The sequence below is a fragment of the Chionomys nivalis genome, chromosome 17 (genome assembly GCF_950005125.1).
Source record: "Chionomys nivalis chromosome 17, mChiNiv1.1, whole genome shotgun sequence".
In the NCBI taxonomy this organism is placed as follows: domain Eukaryota; kingdom Metazoa; phylum Chordata; class Mammalia; order Rodentia; family Cricetidae; genus Chionomys; species Chionomys nivalis.
The window spans coordinates 34,692,207-34,711,206 of NC_080102.1; the positions used below are offsets into that span (position 1 = coordinate 34,692,207).

At 46.1% G+C, this 19,000-nt stretch overlaps 1 protein-coding gene across 22 annotated transcripts in view; it reads right to left on the bottom strand.

Annotated features, from left to right (window-relative positions):
• Positions 1 to 9,359, bottom strand: part of Rbfox2 (RNA binding fox-1 homolog 2) — a 253,680-nt gene extending 244,321 nt beyond the window's left edge. For 4 of the 22 annotated variants that reach the window (XM_057791469.1, XM_057791464.1, XM_057791484.1 and 1 more), the window contains exon 1: positions 8,736 to 9,351. In XM_057791469.1, coding sequence (XP_057647452.1) covers positions 8,736 to 8,915 — 180 coding nt within the window. In that variant the 5' untranslated portion in view covers positions 8,916 to 9,351. Of the gene's footprint in view, positions 1 to 8,735 lie in introns of all 22 variants that reach the window. The other 18 variants (XM_057791479.1, XM_057791466.1, XM_057791470.1 and 15 more) reach the window with 10 other exon arrangements.
• Positions 9,360 to 19,000: the final 9,641 nt, after the last annotated feature.

Consider the following 19,000-nt stretch of genomic DNA (forward strand, 5'->3'; position numbering starts at 1 on the left):
ACCCCAACAAGCTCATTAGCTAGGCTAGCAGAAAAGGCAAGTTCAAGGTTCAGCAGAAGACCTACCTATACAAGATGTAAGTATATAAGAGGGACAGTGATCATGGGAGACAACAGACATCAGTTTCAGGTTTCCAAACCCACATGTGCACCATACACACACATGCAAACACACATACACATGTGCATACAAAGCACACACATATGCATACCAAAAGAAAATAGAAAAAAACAACTAACAAAACCATAAACATGGTAGATAGAAGTAGTCAGGAGACATCCAGGAACAATCAACACTCTGGGAAGTCTTAAATACTGGGCCTTACAAATAAGGGGTAAGGAGGCAGAGGCAAAGGTAGAGAAAAGAGGCAGGGGTTTCCTGAAAAAGGAACAGAAACAAAGTGGAAGCCTTGGTATTCTCAGAAACTACAAGTCTCTATATATGGACATGGAGATTGAGTGCAGAAAAAGAAGGGGCTGGTAGGCTAAACAGGAGAATGGACATGATTCTGGGGAAAGCACAGTTCCAACAATATTTTGAGCAGAGTTAACAGTAGATCTGCTTTTGGGGAATCACTCCAATCAACAGTCTGAAGCTGGTTTGAAGAACTGAGAAAAGAGGTACCCCTGTTCAATTCCACAAATCCAAGCCACAACAAAACAAGACAGAAATCAATCTACTTAATGCAACATAGTTATTCAACAAACTTTAAAGATTTGAAACATGTTTTCACTAATCCTGTATCCCAGGTCCTCTGGAAGAACGACAGTCAATCTGTCACCCACCTCCCAGGAAGGCTCCCTGGATTCTACAGACTAGCTACATTACCCTCAGCCCCAGCAAGAACCAAGATATTTCAGTAGCCTTCACTTCTTACAAAGAATGAAGCTCCCCCCAACACACACACACAGACCTTAATACCAGGTTCATTCTCTTCCTCCCCCTGAATATAGAGCAATGAGGTTTCCCAGTTTAACACACAGCTCATCTCTAAGTCCCCAACTCTGGCACTTAATCAATCAGAAGCACATTAACCACTCTATGCTGATCAAGCAGTAAGCAGGAACTTACTGAGTGCTGTACAGCAGGATATAAGAGAGCTGGGAATCAACGTTTAGCACTGATAGGCACTTTAAATAATCTCAGTTACTCACTGTAGCAGCTCATAAGCATTAATTCTCCCAAGTCACAGATATGCGTGAAAGCACTCAGGACCTTGCCAAGGGTTGGTAAGTGGAGAAGCCAGGACTCAAATCCAAACAGGGGAGACTCCAGGGGTGTTTACCACACCACCAGTAAAATATATAGATAACAAATGTTTATACAGCCAGCTTGGTAATAACAGGCTCTCCCCCTTTAAAGGAGGAGGGAACCCTTTAAAGTCTCAGATAAGGGATCACCCAAAAAAAAACAGGCACAATTAGATGATAACAAATGTAATCCCCAAATGGTGCTAAAAGGATGACTCCCAAACATTAATAATCAAAAACGTTCAGGCTTAGGAACTAAAGAGATGACTCACAGGGTAAGAGCACTTGCTACTCCTGTAGAGGACCTGGGTTCCATTCCCAGCACCCATATTGTGGTCCGAGTTCCAGGAGACACAACAGGCACATGTGGTACACATACATGCGCACAGGCAAACAAACATTCATATACATAATGTAAAATAAACAAATCTTTTTTTTTTTTAAATATTTATTTATTATTTATTATGTATACAACAGTCTATCTGTGTGTATGCCGAAAGCCAGAAGAGGGCACCAGACCTTATTGCAGATGGTTGTGAGCCACCATGTGGTTGCTGGGAATTGAACTCAGGACCTTTGGAAGAGCAGGCTATGCTCTTAACCACTGAGCCATCTCTCCAGCCCCAAAATAAACAAATCTTAAAAAATTATTTTTTTAACGTTCAGGTTCAAATAATCAGCCGGGCGGTGGTGGCGCACGCCTTTAATCCCAGCACTTGGGAGGCAGAGGCAGGCGGATCTCTGTGAGTTCGAGACCAGCCTGGTCTACAAGAGCTAGTTCCAGGACAGGCTCCAAAACCACAGAGAAACCCTGTCTCAAAAAAACAAAACAAAACAAAAACAACAAAAAAAAAAACAATCAAAGCAACTTAGCCATACTCCAGAGAAATGTACCCTCCACACACTCTGCCCTCAAGGTCCCTAAGATAATATGTAGGGGGTGGGGAAGAAACACCCTGCTGCTCCCTTGCTCTCTCAGTTGATTTCCCAAACCATTTTGCCAATCCAAATTATAGAAATATGTCCAGGATTCACATGGCAGTTCTGATCCGCTTTGTCCCAATCCTGGCTCAAGCAGCTTTGCACTACCCTAACTGGATCAGCATCGGCCAATGGGCTTATTCAAGCTGATCTGTGATGGATTAGATAATGAAACCTTAGCCATGTAAGCTGCCTGCTCCGACTGGGGCGGCAGGGGAAAAGAATAAGAAACTCAATACTGCTAGGGGCCACCTAAACACGGCAAGCACTCGCCATGCCTCGCTCCATCTGCCCGGCTCATGCTCCAGGGGCTGCCATCTCATTCCCACCATCTCTACAGTTCTCTCCCTCTTGTCTCTACTTGAAGATTAAGTGTGCACCAGAATAAAGATGTTTATGATGTTGTGTTCACAAACATATAACAAAAATTCAAACAAATCCGCTCACTAAACAATTGTTTCTGCAATTAAAGCCCAACAGCTACTAAAGGCCTGAGAGACATCACTGGCGCGTCACCATGCATGTTTACAGTAAGGATTCTGCCCTGCTTTCCCCTCATCCTGTAATCTTGAGGCTTGTTCGCACTAGTCTGCTTCACAATAACATGAAAGTTCAATCTCTAGTTAACTCAGGTTATGTTCAGATGTCAGTGAGATAGGGAAAAGACTGACAAGCTGGCTGGGAGACGAGAGGAAGCTAAGACACGATCCCCTCAGCCTGAGTTACCCAGAAAAATAACTCCACCTGTGACTCAAATATATCCCCAGGTTTACATTCTGGGCTGCCAAGTCATACATGAAAGGAAATTTTTCAAAAGCAAAACAAAACAAAAATAAAAAACTCAGTGATTTTTTTTTCCCTTGACCATGCCTCACTTCTCTCCACCTGAATGAGTCCTCAAACTTCAGTAGACGCCCTAGCTCCCAGAGTGACAGCATTTGGAGATGGAGACTCCGGAATGTATTAGGATTTGATGAGGGCATGAGGGTGGGGTCACTGAGGTAAGTATCATTGCATAGCTCTGGCTCTCTCTACCCTTGATGCACTCAGTGAGCAAAGACCACCTTGGCAGATAGTCAGAAGGCACTATTTGCAAGCCCCGAAGCAGACCCTCACTGGGTCCCAAACCTCTGGCTGGCACCGTCTTGGACTTTCACAGCTGTCAGATAAAAATGTCTGTTATTGCCGGGCGGTGGTGGCGCACGCCTTTAATCCCAGCACTCGGGAGGCAGAGGCAGGCGGATCTCTGTGAGTTCGAGACCAGCCTGGTCTACAAGAGCTAGTTCCGGGACAGGCTCCAAAACCACAGAGAAACCCTGTCTTGAAAAAGCAAAAAAAAAAAAAAAAGTCTGTTATTTAACCACCAGTGGATGACTTTTAGTTGTCGCAGCCTAAGAAAACTAAGGCAGAGAGAAATAAGGTTTAAGTCACTTACATGAGATACTGTCCACGAAATTACTTGTAAGAAAAGCACATTATTGAGTAACTTTACTGAGAGTAGCACAATGCCCAGCTTCAGAACCAAAAACCCAAGCGGGGGTCCAAACAGATACCCATCTAGAAGGAATCAACCCGGAAACGAGCAAATAGAAAGATCCACGACTTCAATCGACACCAAATTCACACATAGGATACCTGGGGAGCCCTCCCGGGACCAGAAAGAGCCTCCCTACTACTAGAGTCACTAAGAGTTGAGCTACACCTGAGGGCCAGGATCTGTATGTAGTCCTAGCTACTCAAGAGACTGACTTCAGAAGATAGCAGGCCTGCCTAGGCCACAGAAAGTCTGAGGCCAGACCAAGCAGAGTAATAGATACTGTCTCAAAATATAGAGTAAAAACAGGACTGGGAATGTAGCTCAATGGTAGAATGCTTGATCAAGGGTTTGCTCTCCAGTACTGGAAAAAGAAAAAAAAAGCACACAATTCTCACAGACTACAGATGAAGCTCAGTGGTAGGGCAAGTACCAGCCATACATGAGGCCCTAGGTTCACTCCCCAACGTGTATGCACTTATATACACATTAACACACACCACATTTGTACACCACAGTTGTTCACACTGCTGGACTCACTCAGCTACTCTAGATTGATAACTATGGTCAGAAGCAGTTACTAAGCCACAAAATCATCACATACCAAATTTCCACTGCCATAAAGACTTTTGCTGAAGGTTATAAGTAATAATTAAGAAACATCTTACCAAGCCGGGCGGTGGTGGCGCACGCCTTTAATCCCAGCACTTGGGAGGCAGAGGCAGGCGGATCTCTGTGAGTTCGAGACCAGCCTGGGCTACAAGAGCTAGTTCCAGGACAGGCTCCAAAACCACAGAGAAACCCTGTCTTGAAAAAGCAAAAAAAAAAAAAAAAAAAAAAAAAAAAGGAAACATCTTACCCTATACTAGAGCCAAATTCCTAGAAGGTTACATAAAATCACAATTCTTGATGATTCAATTGTTTGCAATGACTAGAAAGGATGACCCAAAGAATTCCTTGGTGTGTTTGGTAAAACCTCCATGTCTCCATATCAGCCTTGCTACAAGTGAGAGGATGGGCTGACCTCTACTCATGACACACACTCAGCTTTCCAGTAAGGACAGGAACTATCCGGACCCCATTTTTTTTTAAGAATTTTTTTAGGCCGGGCGGTGGTGGCGCACGCCTTTAATCCCAGCACTTGGGAGGCAGAGGCAGGCGGATCTCTGGGAGTTCGAGGCCAGCCTGGTCTACAAGAGGTAGTTCCGGGACAGGCACCAAAGCTACAGAGAAACCTTGTCTCGAAAAACCAAAAAAAAGAAAGAATTTTTTAAAATTTTTATTTATTATATATACTGTATTCTGCAACAGATCTCATTACAGATGGTTGTGAGCCACCATGTGGTTGCTGAGAATTGAACTCAGGACCTTCGGAAGAACAGATGGCTCCTAACCTCTTAGCCATCTTTCCAGCCCTCCGGGCCCCATTTTTAATAACCACATTTCTCACCCATGCTTCAATTTCACACCAATCCCCTCTCTTTCCTCCAACTCCACAGTCCAGGTTTCTCTATTTCCCTACTCTTCCCCAGGCTGAGTAGCCTCTTCACCCCTCATGGAGCTTCTGTGTACTGGTCTAGAGAATACTGTCTTCCTCTCTCCCCAGGGTTCCTCCTGAACCTAAGGTTTATAGCACAAGCCCAGACTCTGGAGCCCCAGAGCGCCACTTTGGAAATAATGATGTCCAAAAGTTTAGTGGGCCAATCCAACAAGACTCAGTCTTGGAACCTAGTTTAGGACTGTAGTTCCATTAAGTAAGTAGAATTAACTCAGTCAACTACTGCATTCTGGGGGGAGGGGGGGAGTTAATCCTTTGCACTCTAGGGCACTGAGTAATTTTATGATGGTCCCTTTACTCACGAATCTCATGATTAATTTAATCCCTAGGTTATTTTTAAGTGGTAAATTTCAGCTTCAACTTAACAGACATTCAACGTTTATTATAAACTCAGGTATTATGAAGAATAAACAAAGGAAATACAATTTCTGCCTTGTAAACGCTTACAGTTTAAGGAAGTAGGCACAATAAAGCCTCTGATGACAATAAAAGATGAAACTTAAGTACGTATAAATATACCAGCAGGCAAAAACAGAGTCTGATAGTGCCAATTATGCTGTAGGTAAGTCTTCAAAGACCCAGTGTGACTTCAGAAAGACTCCAGCTGTCTTTCAGATATGAGAAAAAATATATACTCCAAGAGAAAGCCATACACTAAAATGCCTGTATGATGATAAGGTACTTACATAGAGCCTGCAGGCCCGTCTAAAGTGCTGATGTTATCTCCTGACAAGGCCTGTACCTGCTCCTTCTGTCCCACCTACACTGGCCTCCTGTGCAGCACACCAAGCTGCTTCTCTCCCAGTGTCTCAGCCCTCTGGGTTCCTCTTCCCTAAACCACTGAATGGCCTCAATCCTCTTCCCTAAAACCTCCAAATGAACCACATCTTCATTTCAAAAGTCACCTATAGAGAGACCTTCCTGCACCATCTCTAAAGTTGTCTGTTTCTCTGCTTAATTTTCTCACAAGCTAACAAAAACTGCTGATTTGTCCCTTTCCGTGGGCTACTCAATAAAAGTAGGATTTCTTTATATATCCTCTAGCGTTAAAACAGTGCCAAAACACCGCCACTCAGGAGGCAAAGGCAGGAAAATCTCCAAATTCAAAGCTAGCCTGGTGTACACAGCAAGCTCCAAGACAGCCAGGACTAGATAGAGAGATGCTGCCTCAAAAACAAAACAAAACAAACAAAACAGTGCCTAAGAGTGTCACAACTGCTGGGTAAACACTAAAGTATTACACACCCACTTTTTTCTTTAACTTTTCATTCATTTGTCTCCCTGCCCCAATCACATGCACAGTTAGGAAAGGGAACTTGGCTTATATTTTTTAAGAAGGCAACCTAGAAATCATTATATACAAACACTTTTCTAAATAAGAAAACAGAGGTCCCAAAAAGTGGGTTTTCCCCAGGATAATAGAGCTAGTTAAAAATAGAGGGAGGACTATGTCAATGATGATGTTAATACCTGTATGACATGGAGCAAGAACTATAATAATGAGCTGGGTATGTTGGTACATGTCTGTTATCTCAGAAATCTACTAGGAAGGTAGAAGCAGGAAAGTCAGGAGTCCAGGAGTTCAAGGTCATCCTCAGCTACCACAATAAGTTCAAGACCAACCTAGGCTACAAATAAGGCCCTGTCTCAAAAACAAAAACAAAACATACAATCATAAGAATGTACAAAGGGAAAAGTAAAGAATATTCATAAATATACAGAGTAAAATAATTCTCCCAAAGGACTTAATTCACTCCTTCCTCTGAACATCCCAAAGTCCCTACGCATTACTCCATTCCCAAGAATCACTACCCTTAGCCAATGTGAAAGCAGTCAGCAAATAACAGACCCCAGGCAAAAGAATGGGAAAGCAAAGAGAACTATTAACTAAGACTAACACAGAGAAAGTGACCACACTGTGTGTACTCCTATGTGTACACACACTAAGTGAATATGCCCACCCACAGCCTCTCTATCATCCAGTGCTAACACGCCTCACTTTGTCTCCCCATTCTTCTGAGGCTCTGAGATTGACCTCACAATCCCTCTGCCTGACAGACTTCTTCAACGGGAAATAAAAGCCAGCAAACAAAAGAATTCAAAAATAAACACCAAGGGAGTCCTTTTTAACCAAACCAACAGAGGTAACAGGGTGGATTCTGCAAAGCAGACAAGAGGCACACAGCAAACATGCCAGGCTTTAAGTACAGCTCCTTCCCTGTCACAGGAAGTCAGGCAGAGCATGGGAAGTGTTTGAGTACTGCAGAGATTCCCAAGAGTGGTGTAATAGAGAGAGCACAGGAATTAGAACCAGCTAACTGGGTGGCTTTAGTCAAGCCACTGTCTGCTCTGGACTTCTAATTCCCTATCTATAAAAAAGGAGGTTGTTAAAACATGCTGGAACTTGAGCACATCCTTTCCCACCACACACACAAAAAAGATGCAAAGTACTGACTTCACTGAAAGTGCACATAAGCCATTCTGCATAACTCTTCCAAGTCTATTAGACTGAGAACTCCTGGCTGAAAAGAAGATGGGTATCTCTGGCCCCTTCCATCTCTAACATTCTATGGTTCTAAAAGAATTTAACAGCATCCCATTGCTGCTGGGTGAGCCCCTCCATTTCATAGCTAATATTTTCTAAACAGAGACTAAATCCTAAAGCCTATAAAGGATTCATGCCCTTCCTCAAACTAAGTCAAGCCCTCATCAGTCAGCTTACCCTTGAGGCCACAACTCAGAAACCAGTCTCCTAACAACCCTATAAATTTTCTTTTCTACCCCGGGACACTAAGGAACTCGTTCGACGAATAAAGAATGCAACGGGTAAAGCATGCCTGCTGGTGTCCCTCTTCAGACTTACTAACATGCTGCACAAAATTAATGAGACTGAGCAACACGGTCCCTCCACACTACCAAACTCCGCGGACTTCTCGGGACTCCCGTGTAACTGATTGAACCCACAAGCTAAGCCACATCCCCTTCAGGCTCTCTCCAGGCTCTCTCCAGGAGTTAGTCGGCTGGCTTTTCAGTCTGTCCTCCACATGCCGCTCCCCTCTCCCCATCCCAATGTGCCCAGAGTAAACCAAAAGGCGCCCCCTTCTCGGGAGCTTTCCCACTAGTTTCCCCCGCTCTCGACTCGGCCCAACAGTTCTCCTCTGGACAAACAGATCCAGGACGCCCCAACTTCTCGAAGAACTGGGGACGGGCTTAAGAAACAGACTGCATCCCGATCCTGATCTCCCAACTCCAAAAGGAAAACCCCACTCCCTCGCGCTGCCTCCGGGGCCCCCTTATGGACACAGCCCCTGCACCGGGCCCCAGGTCCACTCTCTAGCCAGGCCCACCCGGCGCCCCAAGGCCCGAGCCCGCCGCGGCCCGCCGTAACCGGGCGCCCGTCCCGCGCGGTCACCTGCATCCCGCCGTCGGCCGTCTCCTCGGTGCGCGGCCGCTTGCTCACGCCGGGCTCGGGTCCGTCTGGCCCCGCTCCGGGCACCGGCAGTTCCAGCTCCGACTCCCGCTTCATGCCCCGGGCAGTGGCACCGGGCCCAAGCTGAGGCGGCTGCTGCTGCGGCTGGCCACCTTCCGCCATCCGCCCGCGCCCCCTTCGCCTCCGGGAGCCGGGCGACCCGCGACAGGCCACCTCCCCCTGGGCCTAGGAGCCGACAGTCGCGACAAGCGGGCGCGCGCCGGCCCCGCCCCCCGCGTGCGTGCGTGCGTGCGCGCCGGCCCGGAGTCCCGCTTCGGCTTCGGCTTCGGTACCGCTCCGACTCAGGCTTCGGCTGTGGCTCCGGTTTCTGCTCCGACTTCGTGCCGGCCGGTCGCTCGCTCACTCGCTCACACGCGTGTGCGCCGCTCCCTCGGTCCCTTGGTCCTTCAGTCCCGCGCTCCCTCACCACACGCCGGCTGCGCGAGGAAGGGGGCGGCCCGGGCTCCCGGCGTGGGGAGGGCTGTTTATTTGGGAGGAGGAGGAGCGCGAAGCCGCAGGCACCTCACTGGTCGGGATCCTCAATCCCGCCACTGTGGCAGCGCCGGGAAGGCGGGGAGAGAGAAAGGACGGAGCGAGGGAGGGACCTGGATGTGTGGGACTCGGGCGGCCCGCGCGAGAGGAGGCTGTGGCGAGGGGGCGTGGCTACGCCCCTCGGCAATGCCGCCGCCTCCGCGCGGGCAGCCCGCGGGAGGTCGGGAAGGGATCGGAAAAGCTCGGGAATCTCCGGGATGCTCAGGGAGGCTAGGAGAGAGAAGGGTCCGCCTCTTTTAGGGCGGCGGCCGTGGGGAGGAGCTTGAAGGGCCTGAGTACGGGGCTGCCTCTCTGGCTAGTTGTGTTAGTTGTGCGAAGTGGTGACCCGATCGATCCCTGACTGTCTGAGATTTAGGGGAACAGTGGGGCACTCGGCGAGAGGAGAGTCTCTTTGCCTGCTCCTCTCCCTCCCAAAAACTGGGAAGTTCAGTGATGAAGGCTCCCATATATACTTTTCTGAGAAATTTTGCTATGAATAGAATGATCGCATTCCTGATGATCTTAATGATGCCTGATGTTTATTAGAGCTTTACGGTTTACACAATGCATTCACGGACCCTTTTTGAGCCTGCTAATAAAAAGAGCATACTTTAAGTCTGAATGGATGAACCTGAATTTGCTCGTGTCCTGGAGCAGAAACGTGGTCCGTCCAGCGTTCTCTTGTTTTCACTGCTTGCTGCCTGAGTAGCCCTCACTGCTTACCATCTTCATGCAATTAGGTCTGTCCAGTAGGTTTTTTCTGCCTGGTTGTAAATAGATACTGAGTCTGCCTCTCTGGGTCCCATACTGTCACATGAACATGGTCAGGGAATGTTGCGCAACAGCATAAATTCTAGTTTTTCCCTCGCTTGCTACTTTAAACGAGTTAGTTTTTCTCTTTGGATCCCAACTGCAGTATCTGTAAAATAGTCGTTTGGGTCAGTGGTTCCCAACCAGGGAAGGGTTGGTACCTTTCCATCACCTCCTATTTCCTTATTTGCTGTTTGATAAATTTTCTCCATTTACACAAATGGAGGCTGCTGCTAGCATCTAGTGAATAGAGGCTGGGTATGTTGTTCAAGACTTTACTGTGCATAGGACAGTCCCCACAAGAGAGAGTTGTCCAAATCAGAATGTCAATAGTTCAGAGATTGGGAAACCCCAGGTTAGATGATTTCTAAGGTCACTTGCAACAGCTATAACTTGGCCTTTAAACTTGAACTAAGCCCCTAAAAATGGACCGAGTGGTGAAGATCTCTGCTGCAGAGTCAAACCAGCCCAGTGAGGCCTCATGTGCAGGCTAATGTGAAAGACTGCACAACTTGCCTTGAAGCTGAGCTTTCCTACTGGCACACTGTATGTTTCTAGGCAGCAATAGCTCAGCCGTTTACAAGTCTTGACACCTTATGGAAGGGAGCCAATTAGTGACTCTTGTCCCTCTGCTTCTACAACTAAATTAGCATAATGGTGTTTTTAAAAGAATTATTATGAAGATCAAATGAGTTATCAGCATTCAGAACTTTGATCATGTTATGACTTGAATCAAAAATGTCCTCCAAAGGCTCCTGTGGTAACAGCTGATAGACTTGTATCAAGTATTTGGGTCATGAGGACCTAATTACTAGGGTCTAATGACCTACACAGTGGATTAATGCATTGATTGATTCATAAATGGGGGTGTTGGGGGATGGTAAAAGCCGTGGAAGATGAGAATAGATTGAAGGAAGTGGGTTGCTAGGGCCATGATCTGAAAGCTTATCCCTAGTCCCTGACCTCTTCCTGTTTGTCTCCAGCCTCCTCCAGTAAACCTGGAGGTGAGTTTGTTCCACCAGGGAATCCTTGCTGTGGTGGTGTTTATACCTTGCCACCCTCTCTCAGACCCAGGAGCCACAGAGTGACCAGGACCTGGAATCATGAGACAAAATAAATCCTTCTCCTTTACATTGTTGTCTCAGATTCTTTCCCACAGAGACAAAAAACTAACCAACAAGTTCAGGACATTATTTGTGTTAGTTACTGGACATTATTGCCATTGCAAATTGTATTTATTTAGGTATTTGTGTGTGTGTGTGTGTGTGTACAGGCATCTACATGACCCAGCACACATGAGGAGGTCAGAAGACAACCTTCAGGAGTTGGTTCTGTCCTTCCACTGTGAGTTCCTGGGACCAGAATTTCTCAGCCAGAACTTTTTTAAAAAAAAAAAAATATTTATTTATTATTTATACAATATTCTGTCTGTGTGTATGTCTGCAGGCCAGAAGAGGGCAACAGACCCCATTACAGATGGTTGTGAGCCACCATGCAGTTGCTGGGAATTGAACTCAGGACCTTTGGAAGAGCAGGCAGTGCTCTTAACCTCTGAGCCATCTCTCCAACCCCTCTCAGCCAGAACATTTACCCACTGAGCCATCTTACTGGTCCAGTCATTATGATTTTATTCCCATTGTAACTCAGATCGACCAAATAAATGTTTTTTTACCAAAATCAAAAACTGTCATCACTATTTTTTAGGCTATTAAGTGTTTTGGGCACAGTGAGCTAGCATGATCTCTTTTAGGGGCTAGATAGTCTTGAATAATCTACTCAATGAAGGGCGCTTAGTCCAACTTTAATGTGCATGTATGTGTCCTTTCCATACTGACGGAAACCCTGCTGGCTCATGCTTAGCCGATATTTCTGGATCCAACTGTGACAGCAGACACAAGAGTGAGAACCCTTGCTGAATTTTCAGGGGTGATTCCAGGAGAGCTGCAGTGGCCCAGCTTGCCTGAGTTAATTATTATTGAGGTTGCTGCGTAAGGTGTCTTGGATGAGGCTCCATCAGATTCCGATGGGATGGACAAAGCTCCACAAGTCACTCAGGGATGTGACCACTAATGTCAAGACAATTTCATTGTACTAAGCCTTGTATCCCTCTTTTGTAAGATGACAATAATAATCATAGTCATGATGTTTTTCTGAACCTTAAATGGAAGCATTTAAAAGAATAAAGTAGTAACTGCTTAATAGGTAGTAATTATTTGTCATCTAATTTATACGGTGCCAATAAGCTACTGGCCAGGAGTTCATAGGTCTGGAAGTGAAAACCCAGACATCTCTTACTATGACTGCTTGCACCACCAAAGTGGAAGCCCCCCTGCCTACCAGTTTATTGTGCTTAACTAGACAGCTCCCACTTAAGTCCAGGGTCTCCTACAGGCAGTGTCCTACACGGAACAGACGGAGCCTGATTCTGCCCACCCAACCGTGATAGTTAGAAGGAAAATCAGGGTGTCTCAGGGCTGGCCTGTGGAGCAACAATGGCTGGTTTTTTGGTTTTTTTTTTTCAAGTCTAAGAACATAAATGGTTGTTTTCTTGATTTTTTTTTTAAACTTGCTAAACTGCTATCTTTAGAATAATTCTCCCCTCCCTACCTGCTTTGCCAAAAATCTATTATCTAAATAATATCAGCTCTTTAAAAAATAAGATTTGGAGGCAGTTCCAGGACAGGGTCCAAAACCACAGAGAAACCCTGTCTCGAAAAAAAAAAAAAGATTTGGGGACAGAGCTGCTTTTACTCCAATTATAGCTGCTTGAGTAGTACCAAAATCCCTAAGAAGTAGAGCGGTAAAATGGAGGAATGTTTGGATGATTTGGAACAAAGAGAAACAGCACCATGCTTTGTAAACACACATAAAGCATTTAAGGAACAAGAAGAGACTAGAAGAAGGCCCATAAGATGGCTCAGCAGTTCATAGCATTTGCTGCCCTTGCAGAAGACCTGGGTTTGATTTTCAGCACTTGCATGGCAGCTCACAACTGTCTGTAACTCTAGTTTCAGGGCATTCAACACCCTCTTCTAGCCTTTGAGGACATGGTACACAGACATATATGCAGGCAAAAACATAGGTATAATATAAAAATAAATAAACTTTTTTTTTAAAAAAGAAGAGACAGCCAGGCGGTGTTGGCACACTCCTTTAATCCCAGCACTCGGGAGGCAGAGGCAAGCAGATCTCTGTGAGTTCAAGGCCAGCCTGATCTATACAGAGAAACCCTGTCTCAAAAACAAAAACCCGAGAGAGAGAGAGAGAGAGAGAGAGAGAGAGAGAGAGAGAAGAGATTAGAAGTCTGCCAATGAGCATGTCAAATACAACTGTAATTGCAAAAGACAGTCGATGACTTTTTTTACAATCTGAAGCTACTTGTCTGGAAATAATACACAGTAGCAGTTTCCTCCTCTAATTCAAACATCCCATCCTAGAGGTTCAAAATCAAGAAGTAAACAACTCCCAGATCTCAGGAAGGTCCTGAAACTTAAAAAAGTCACAATGTCCCCTCCCCCAAGGCTATATAAGCAATAGGATCCCCAGAGGTGCTCTTACCTGTGGAACTACCTATAAATCCTACAATGGGCTCCAGGGATGCAGTTTTTGTGAGTCAGCACCCATGCTAGAATAGGCTTTTCTTTGATGCACCTGCCTTTAGGTTTCCACGTTGCTAAAGGTAACCCCTCATTCATGTTACTGTAACCAGCCCTCATAAACTTAATGTCTCCCAAGCTATGTCTGGGTGGTGAAAGTGTTTCTTTGATCTGTCATTGGTGCTCTGTCTGGGGTAAGGAGATAATTTATTCACACAAGAAAAATCACACAACGAAGCTTGGAAGAGAACAGAATAAAACACATTAAAGATTATTTTCAAACCAGGCAGTGATAGCACACTCCTTTAATCCCAACACTCAAGAGGCAGAGGCAGGCGGATCTCTGTGAGTTCGAGGCCAGCCTGGTCTACAAGAGCTAGTTCCAGGACAGGCTCCAAAGCTACAGAAGCTACAGAGAAACCCACCCTGTCTCAAAACAGAAAAAAAAAATTTTTAAAAAGATTATTTTCAAGATGGGGAGATGGCTCCATGGTTAAGGCACCTGCTGCACTGGGCTGAGGGCAAGAGTTCAGGTCTGAGCATGACAGCCTGCCTACCTGTAATTCCAGCACTCCAGAGGCGGAGCCAAGGGATACCTGGAGTGAGCCTAGCCAGAGACTTATCAATGAACTCCGGATTCTACTGAGGCCCCTGCTACAAGGAATGAGGTGGCTGAGGAACAATAAAAATAATTTACCTCCTCATGCATACATATGTGTGTTTGGTATGTGAACCCTTGTATGTGGAATGTGCTCGTGTGTATTGTTCCTTGGCCTTTCTGCTAAAATCAAGTGTAGTACCTGTTCTTACTTTAATATCTAGTGCATCCTCTGAGGACATTAAACGGATTTGGGGAATAGAGAAATAGAGTACGAACTTGCTTGAAAAAAGAAAGGGAGCAAGAATTTCTGAGAAAAAAATTATCTTGAGAAATTACTGTTTCCCTGAGGTCTTTTTATCTATCCATTTAACAAACTATGGACAGGCTTCTCAAATACCAAGGTGACTAAAATTTGCTCTTAGTACCAAACAGTCCGTCACACAGGAAGAACAAATAAAGAGCTAATTGCAATGCAGCATGACTGGAGCTCATCTCTCACAGTGGGCAAGGACTGTGGGCTTCTGCTGGACATGAGTTTAGGTCTGGGTTCCCTTGGGCTCCACTTGTGCAAGACTGTTAGCGTTGATGGTGACCAGTTTGCCTTTTATAGCACATACACTGCCCAACATCCACTTTCTTACTTACAAAGTCACAATTTTGTTCAATCTCCACAGCCTTGAAAAAGAAGGGAAGGGGGAGAGGGTGAGGAGCCTGGGAAGATGGCCCAGCCGGGAAAGGCAATTACTGCTAAGCCTGATGACCTGAGTCTGACCACCAGGACACACATGATAGAAGGAGAGAACTGACTTCTCTACATTGTCCTCTGATCTCCATGTGCAGCGCCCCCCCCATACACACACACACACACACACACACACACTAAATGTAAAGGAGAAAGGAAGGAAGGAAGGAAAGAGGAAGGGAGGGAGGGAGGGAGGGAGGGAGGGAGGGAGGGAGGGAGGGAGGGAGGGAGGAAGGAAGGAAGGAACTCAAGGCTTGCTGGCAGCTAAGGACAGCCATGTCACACAACTGTGGCCTCAAGATGTACATAGGAGACAACTTCTCTTCTCAGCTATCAACAAAGTCACGAGTGAGCCTAGCCAGAGGCTAGGATTTTTGCCCTTTTTACTCCCACCTGCCTAGAATGCAAACTGGGGAAACAGAATGCTGCCTTGCTGTTGCAGGACGAGAGGTTTTGGAGAACCACCAGATCCACAGGAACCCGGCTACCTGTAATTCACTGTTATTTGAGAAAAGGAAGCTCGCATTTGGCTAAGCCACTGTGGATAGGTTTCAACATGCCTGCAGCCCAACTCAAGTCCTAACTGATAGGGATCTATAAACAGGATAAAGGTAGTGTGTCCCCTGGGGTTCTTTTGAGCATTAAATAATGCATGTAAAACAGCAAGCATAACACCTGGTTCACAGACACCGAGGGAGGGGTACCAAAGACCTTTTGCTCCTACCACTATGTAACTCATCCTTATTAACATGGCTGTCGCATGTGCCCAAACCAAGAGTGCTGCAGAGGTGGATGCTACTCCCAAGGCTGAAGGAGATAGAACAGTTTTCACCCAGAATGTTGCATTTAACTGGATCTTTAAAGATGAACAAGTTCCAGGCTATGGTTGGGTTTGGGTTTTTTTTTGTTTGTTTGTTTGGTTTTGGTTTTTGCTTTATTTCTACATCTATGTGTTTATTTTGTGTGTGTGGAGGTCAAAGGACAACTTGCTACCTTCAGTTCTTTCCAGCATGTGGATGGGGGGTGGGTCATACTCACGCTTGAAAGCAAGGACTTTAACTCACTTAGCCACCCTGGCAGCCCCAGGCTATGGTTTCAGATGAAAGAGAAGTAAATTCTTGTGTCTGCCTTTCCTCAGTTGGAAATCAGGTGCTATCAGTTTGTCTCAGAACAATGACAGTGGTCTTCAAATAAACTATGAAAGGCTAATGGCCCTTCCCTCTGGAAGTGGGGACCAGAGGCCCCCCCCCCCCCCCCCCCCCGGTGGACAAGACTATTACAAGGCCCTAGGCAATCAAAGATCTTAGAAAGATGGGTTCAAACCGGTTAGTTAACCCAGTCCCTTGGTTATCACAGTGATTCACAAGCTGGTGATGTCTATAAGCTCTTAGAGAACATTAGCTTGACTTAATTCTTTTCTTGATTCCTGTGTCCCTCGAATCTAGCAGGGACACAGGATGTAGGTAAGACTGCCACCAGATGTAGCTATTCCAACAATCATACAGCTATTTAAAAGGACAGCCTGGAGGACCAGGAACCCTCAGTGGTACAGTCAGGTCTAAGAAGACCCCCACCACCACCAAGAACAGGTAGAGACCCCCAGCAGAGCAGGTGCTCTTAGACTGTACAGCCCTCCAGACAGAATTCTCAGAGCCCAGTCCACCCCATCTCCAGAACTGACCATCTTTCTAATCAGAGACCAAAGAGTGCACATAAATAGAAGAGACCGCTTTCTAAGCCAAAGCTTTAGTTTCCCCAAAAAAGAAAGGCAGAGAATACCCTTGGTGATTCAGCAGCCAGAGGAAGTGGAAGCAACTCCTGCCGTGAGGCTGGCAGATCCCGGAGCAGATAGAGTCTAATAAGAAATTGAGTTCCTCAAAAAAAGGACCAGGAGATGCTTAAGCCTCATTAGAACTGTAAAAGCAGCCATTCTAACCCAAGCCCTGCTATTGACTCTGACCTCGCTTCCCTACGTCCTCTCTGCTTGTGGCATTATTGAACCTGGGTTTTTCCTATAGGCCAGGACTTTGCCAACCCTTTCGCCCTTCACATAATGTGTTTGTCTGGTTTCTATTTCTGTAGTTTGATGAAGGATGATAGCAGGGTATTGAGCTGTTGTTTTTCATTTAGTGCACTCTCCACCCTCGCCCTGCCCCCTGCCCCCTACCCTGCTTTTAAGTCATGTTTTCATTGTCTGGTTTGTGACTGGCCCTAGGTTTTTATTGCTTCTTTACAGAATGGAGGAAAGCCTTGTTCTATTCCATTTTCCAGGCCCAGCTATACATAGCCTCACGTACCCGTCCTTCCTGAAGACAATTACCGGGTTTCAGTACTGGCAATGACCTTAGAAGGGAAGGGCAGGGAAGCCCAGCCCCTCACAGATAGCAACCCTGAACTAGTTATGTGCTTTGTTTTGTTTGCCTTTCTCTTTTTGCTTTTTTTTTCTTTTGAGACAAGGTTTCTCTGTAGCTTTGGTGCCTGTCCTGGAATTAGTTCTGGTAGACCAGGCTGGCCTCGAACTCACAGAGATCCGCCTGCCTCTGCCTCCTGAGTGCTGGGATTAAAGGCGTGTGCCACCACTGTCCGGCTCTCTTTTTGCTTTTAATTCTCACAAAAAGCCCGTGAAGCAGGTAGCATTATGTCTCCTTTTATAAATGAAAAAAAAATGGAGACCTAGAGAAATGAAATGACCTGTTCAAGGTCACACGGGATAATTAATGACAAGGACATTCCTGTCCTTTTACCCCATTTCTATCCCTTCCAGTGCAGTCCTGACTTTATGGGTGTGGACTGGGGGAAAGTTTGCGCAAGTGTATGTGGAGGTCAGAGGTAAATCTTGACACGTTGTACACTGTGTAACCTTAGCTGGCCTGGAACTTGCTGCAAGGGATCTGCTGTCTCTGCCATCCCTGTGCTGGGGTCTTTAAATGTGCACTCCCGCGTCTGGGTTTGTTTGTTTGTTTGTTTGTTTGTTTGTTTTGACTGGGTTCTTGAGACTGACTTCAAATCCTCCTTACTGCCTGAGGCATCTCACCTGTTCTGTAAACACTTCTTTAGGGACCTTTTAATGTGTTTTCATTTGAGCAGGTCCAAATTTTACAGGAAAAAAAAAGAGACCAGAAAGGCTTAACATTTCATTCTCAGATACAGAATGTAAGTGCCTTGTTCAAGCTCTGTGTTGGTGGCATAGACTTCTGGACTTTTGGAATCAAAGCATGAAGTCTTTGTTATGTTTGCTGTCCCTGCTGGCCTCTGCTCGAGCGTCCTCCTCTGGGTTCCTGTGTGACTGTCATTATCAATCCCAGCAGCCTTCACTGAGCTGCTATCTGATTGACAGTCCTTGATCCGTGCAGGTTGCCTCATTCAAGAGCACAGAAAAATATGTATGATGGCATCCCGCACAGTTTCTGCGACCTTGGGACTCCAGGTTGCTGACTCAGGCCCCTATTGTGAAGCCACTTGGGCATTTCTGCTCTCAACACCTTGCTAGAGGGGACCTGCTAAACTGCTGCTCCCCAAACCCTTAAGAGCAAGAGTGAGCAAGAAAGGGCTCCTCCCCTCTCAGAAGTCACACAGGCCTGGAGTGCTCCACCTGGCTTCTCTGAGGTTTCACGTAGGACACAGGCATCAACCTCCTGACATCCTTGCCAGCCCTGGCCCTGGTTCCCTACAGCCCCAAGCTGCACCTGCCTCTTCTGAGCAGCGTGCCAGACTGGTCCAGCTGATTCTGACTCTTTTTGAACCCCTACTTTTTTTTCCAGAGCATAGACTTCACATCCAGAGTCATACAGGGTTAGGTTTGGCCAGTAAAAAAGACCAGGCTTTTTTAAAAACAGAGTTTTTCGGGGCTGGAGAGATGGCTCAGTGGTTAAGAGCACCGCCTGCTCTTCCAAAGGTCCTGAGTTCAATTCCCGGCAACCACATGGTG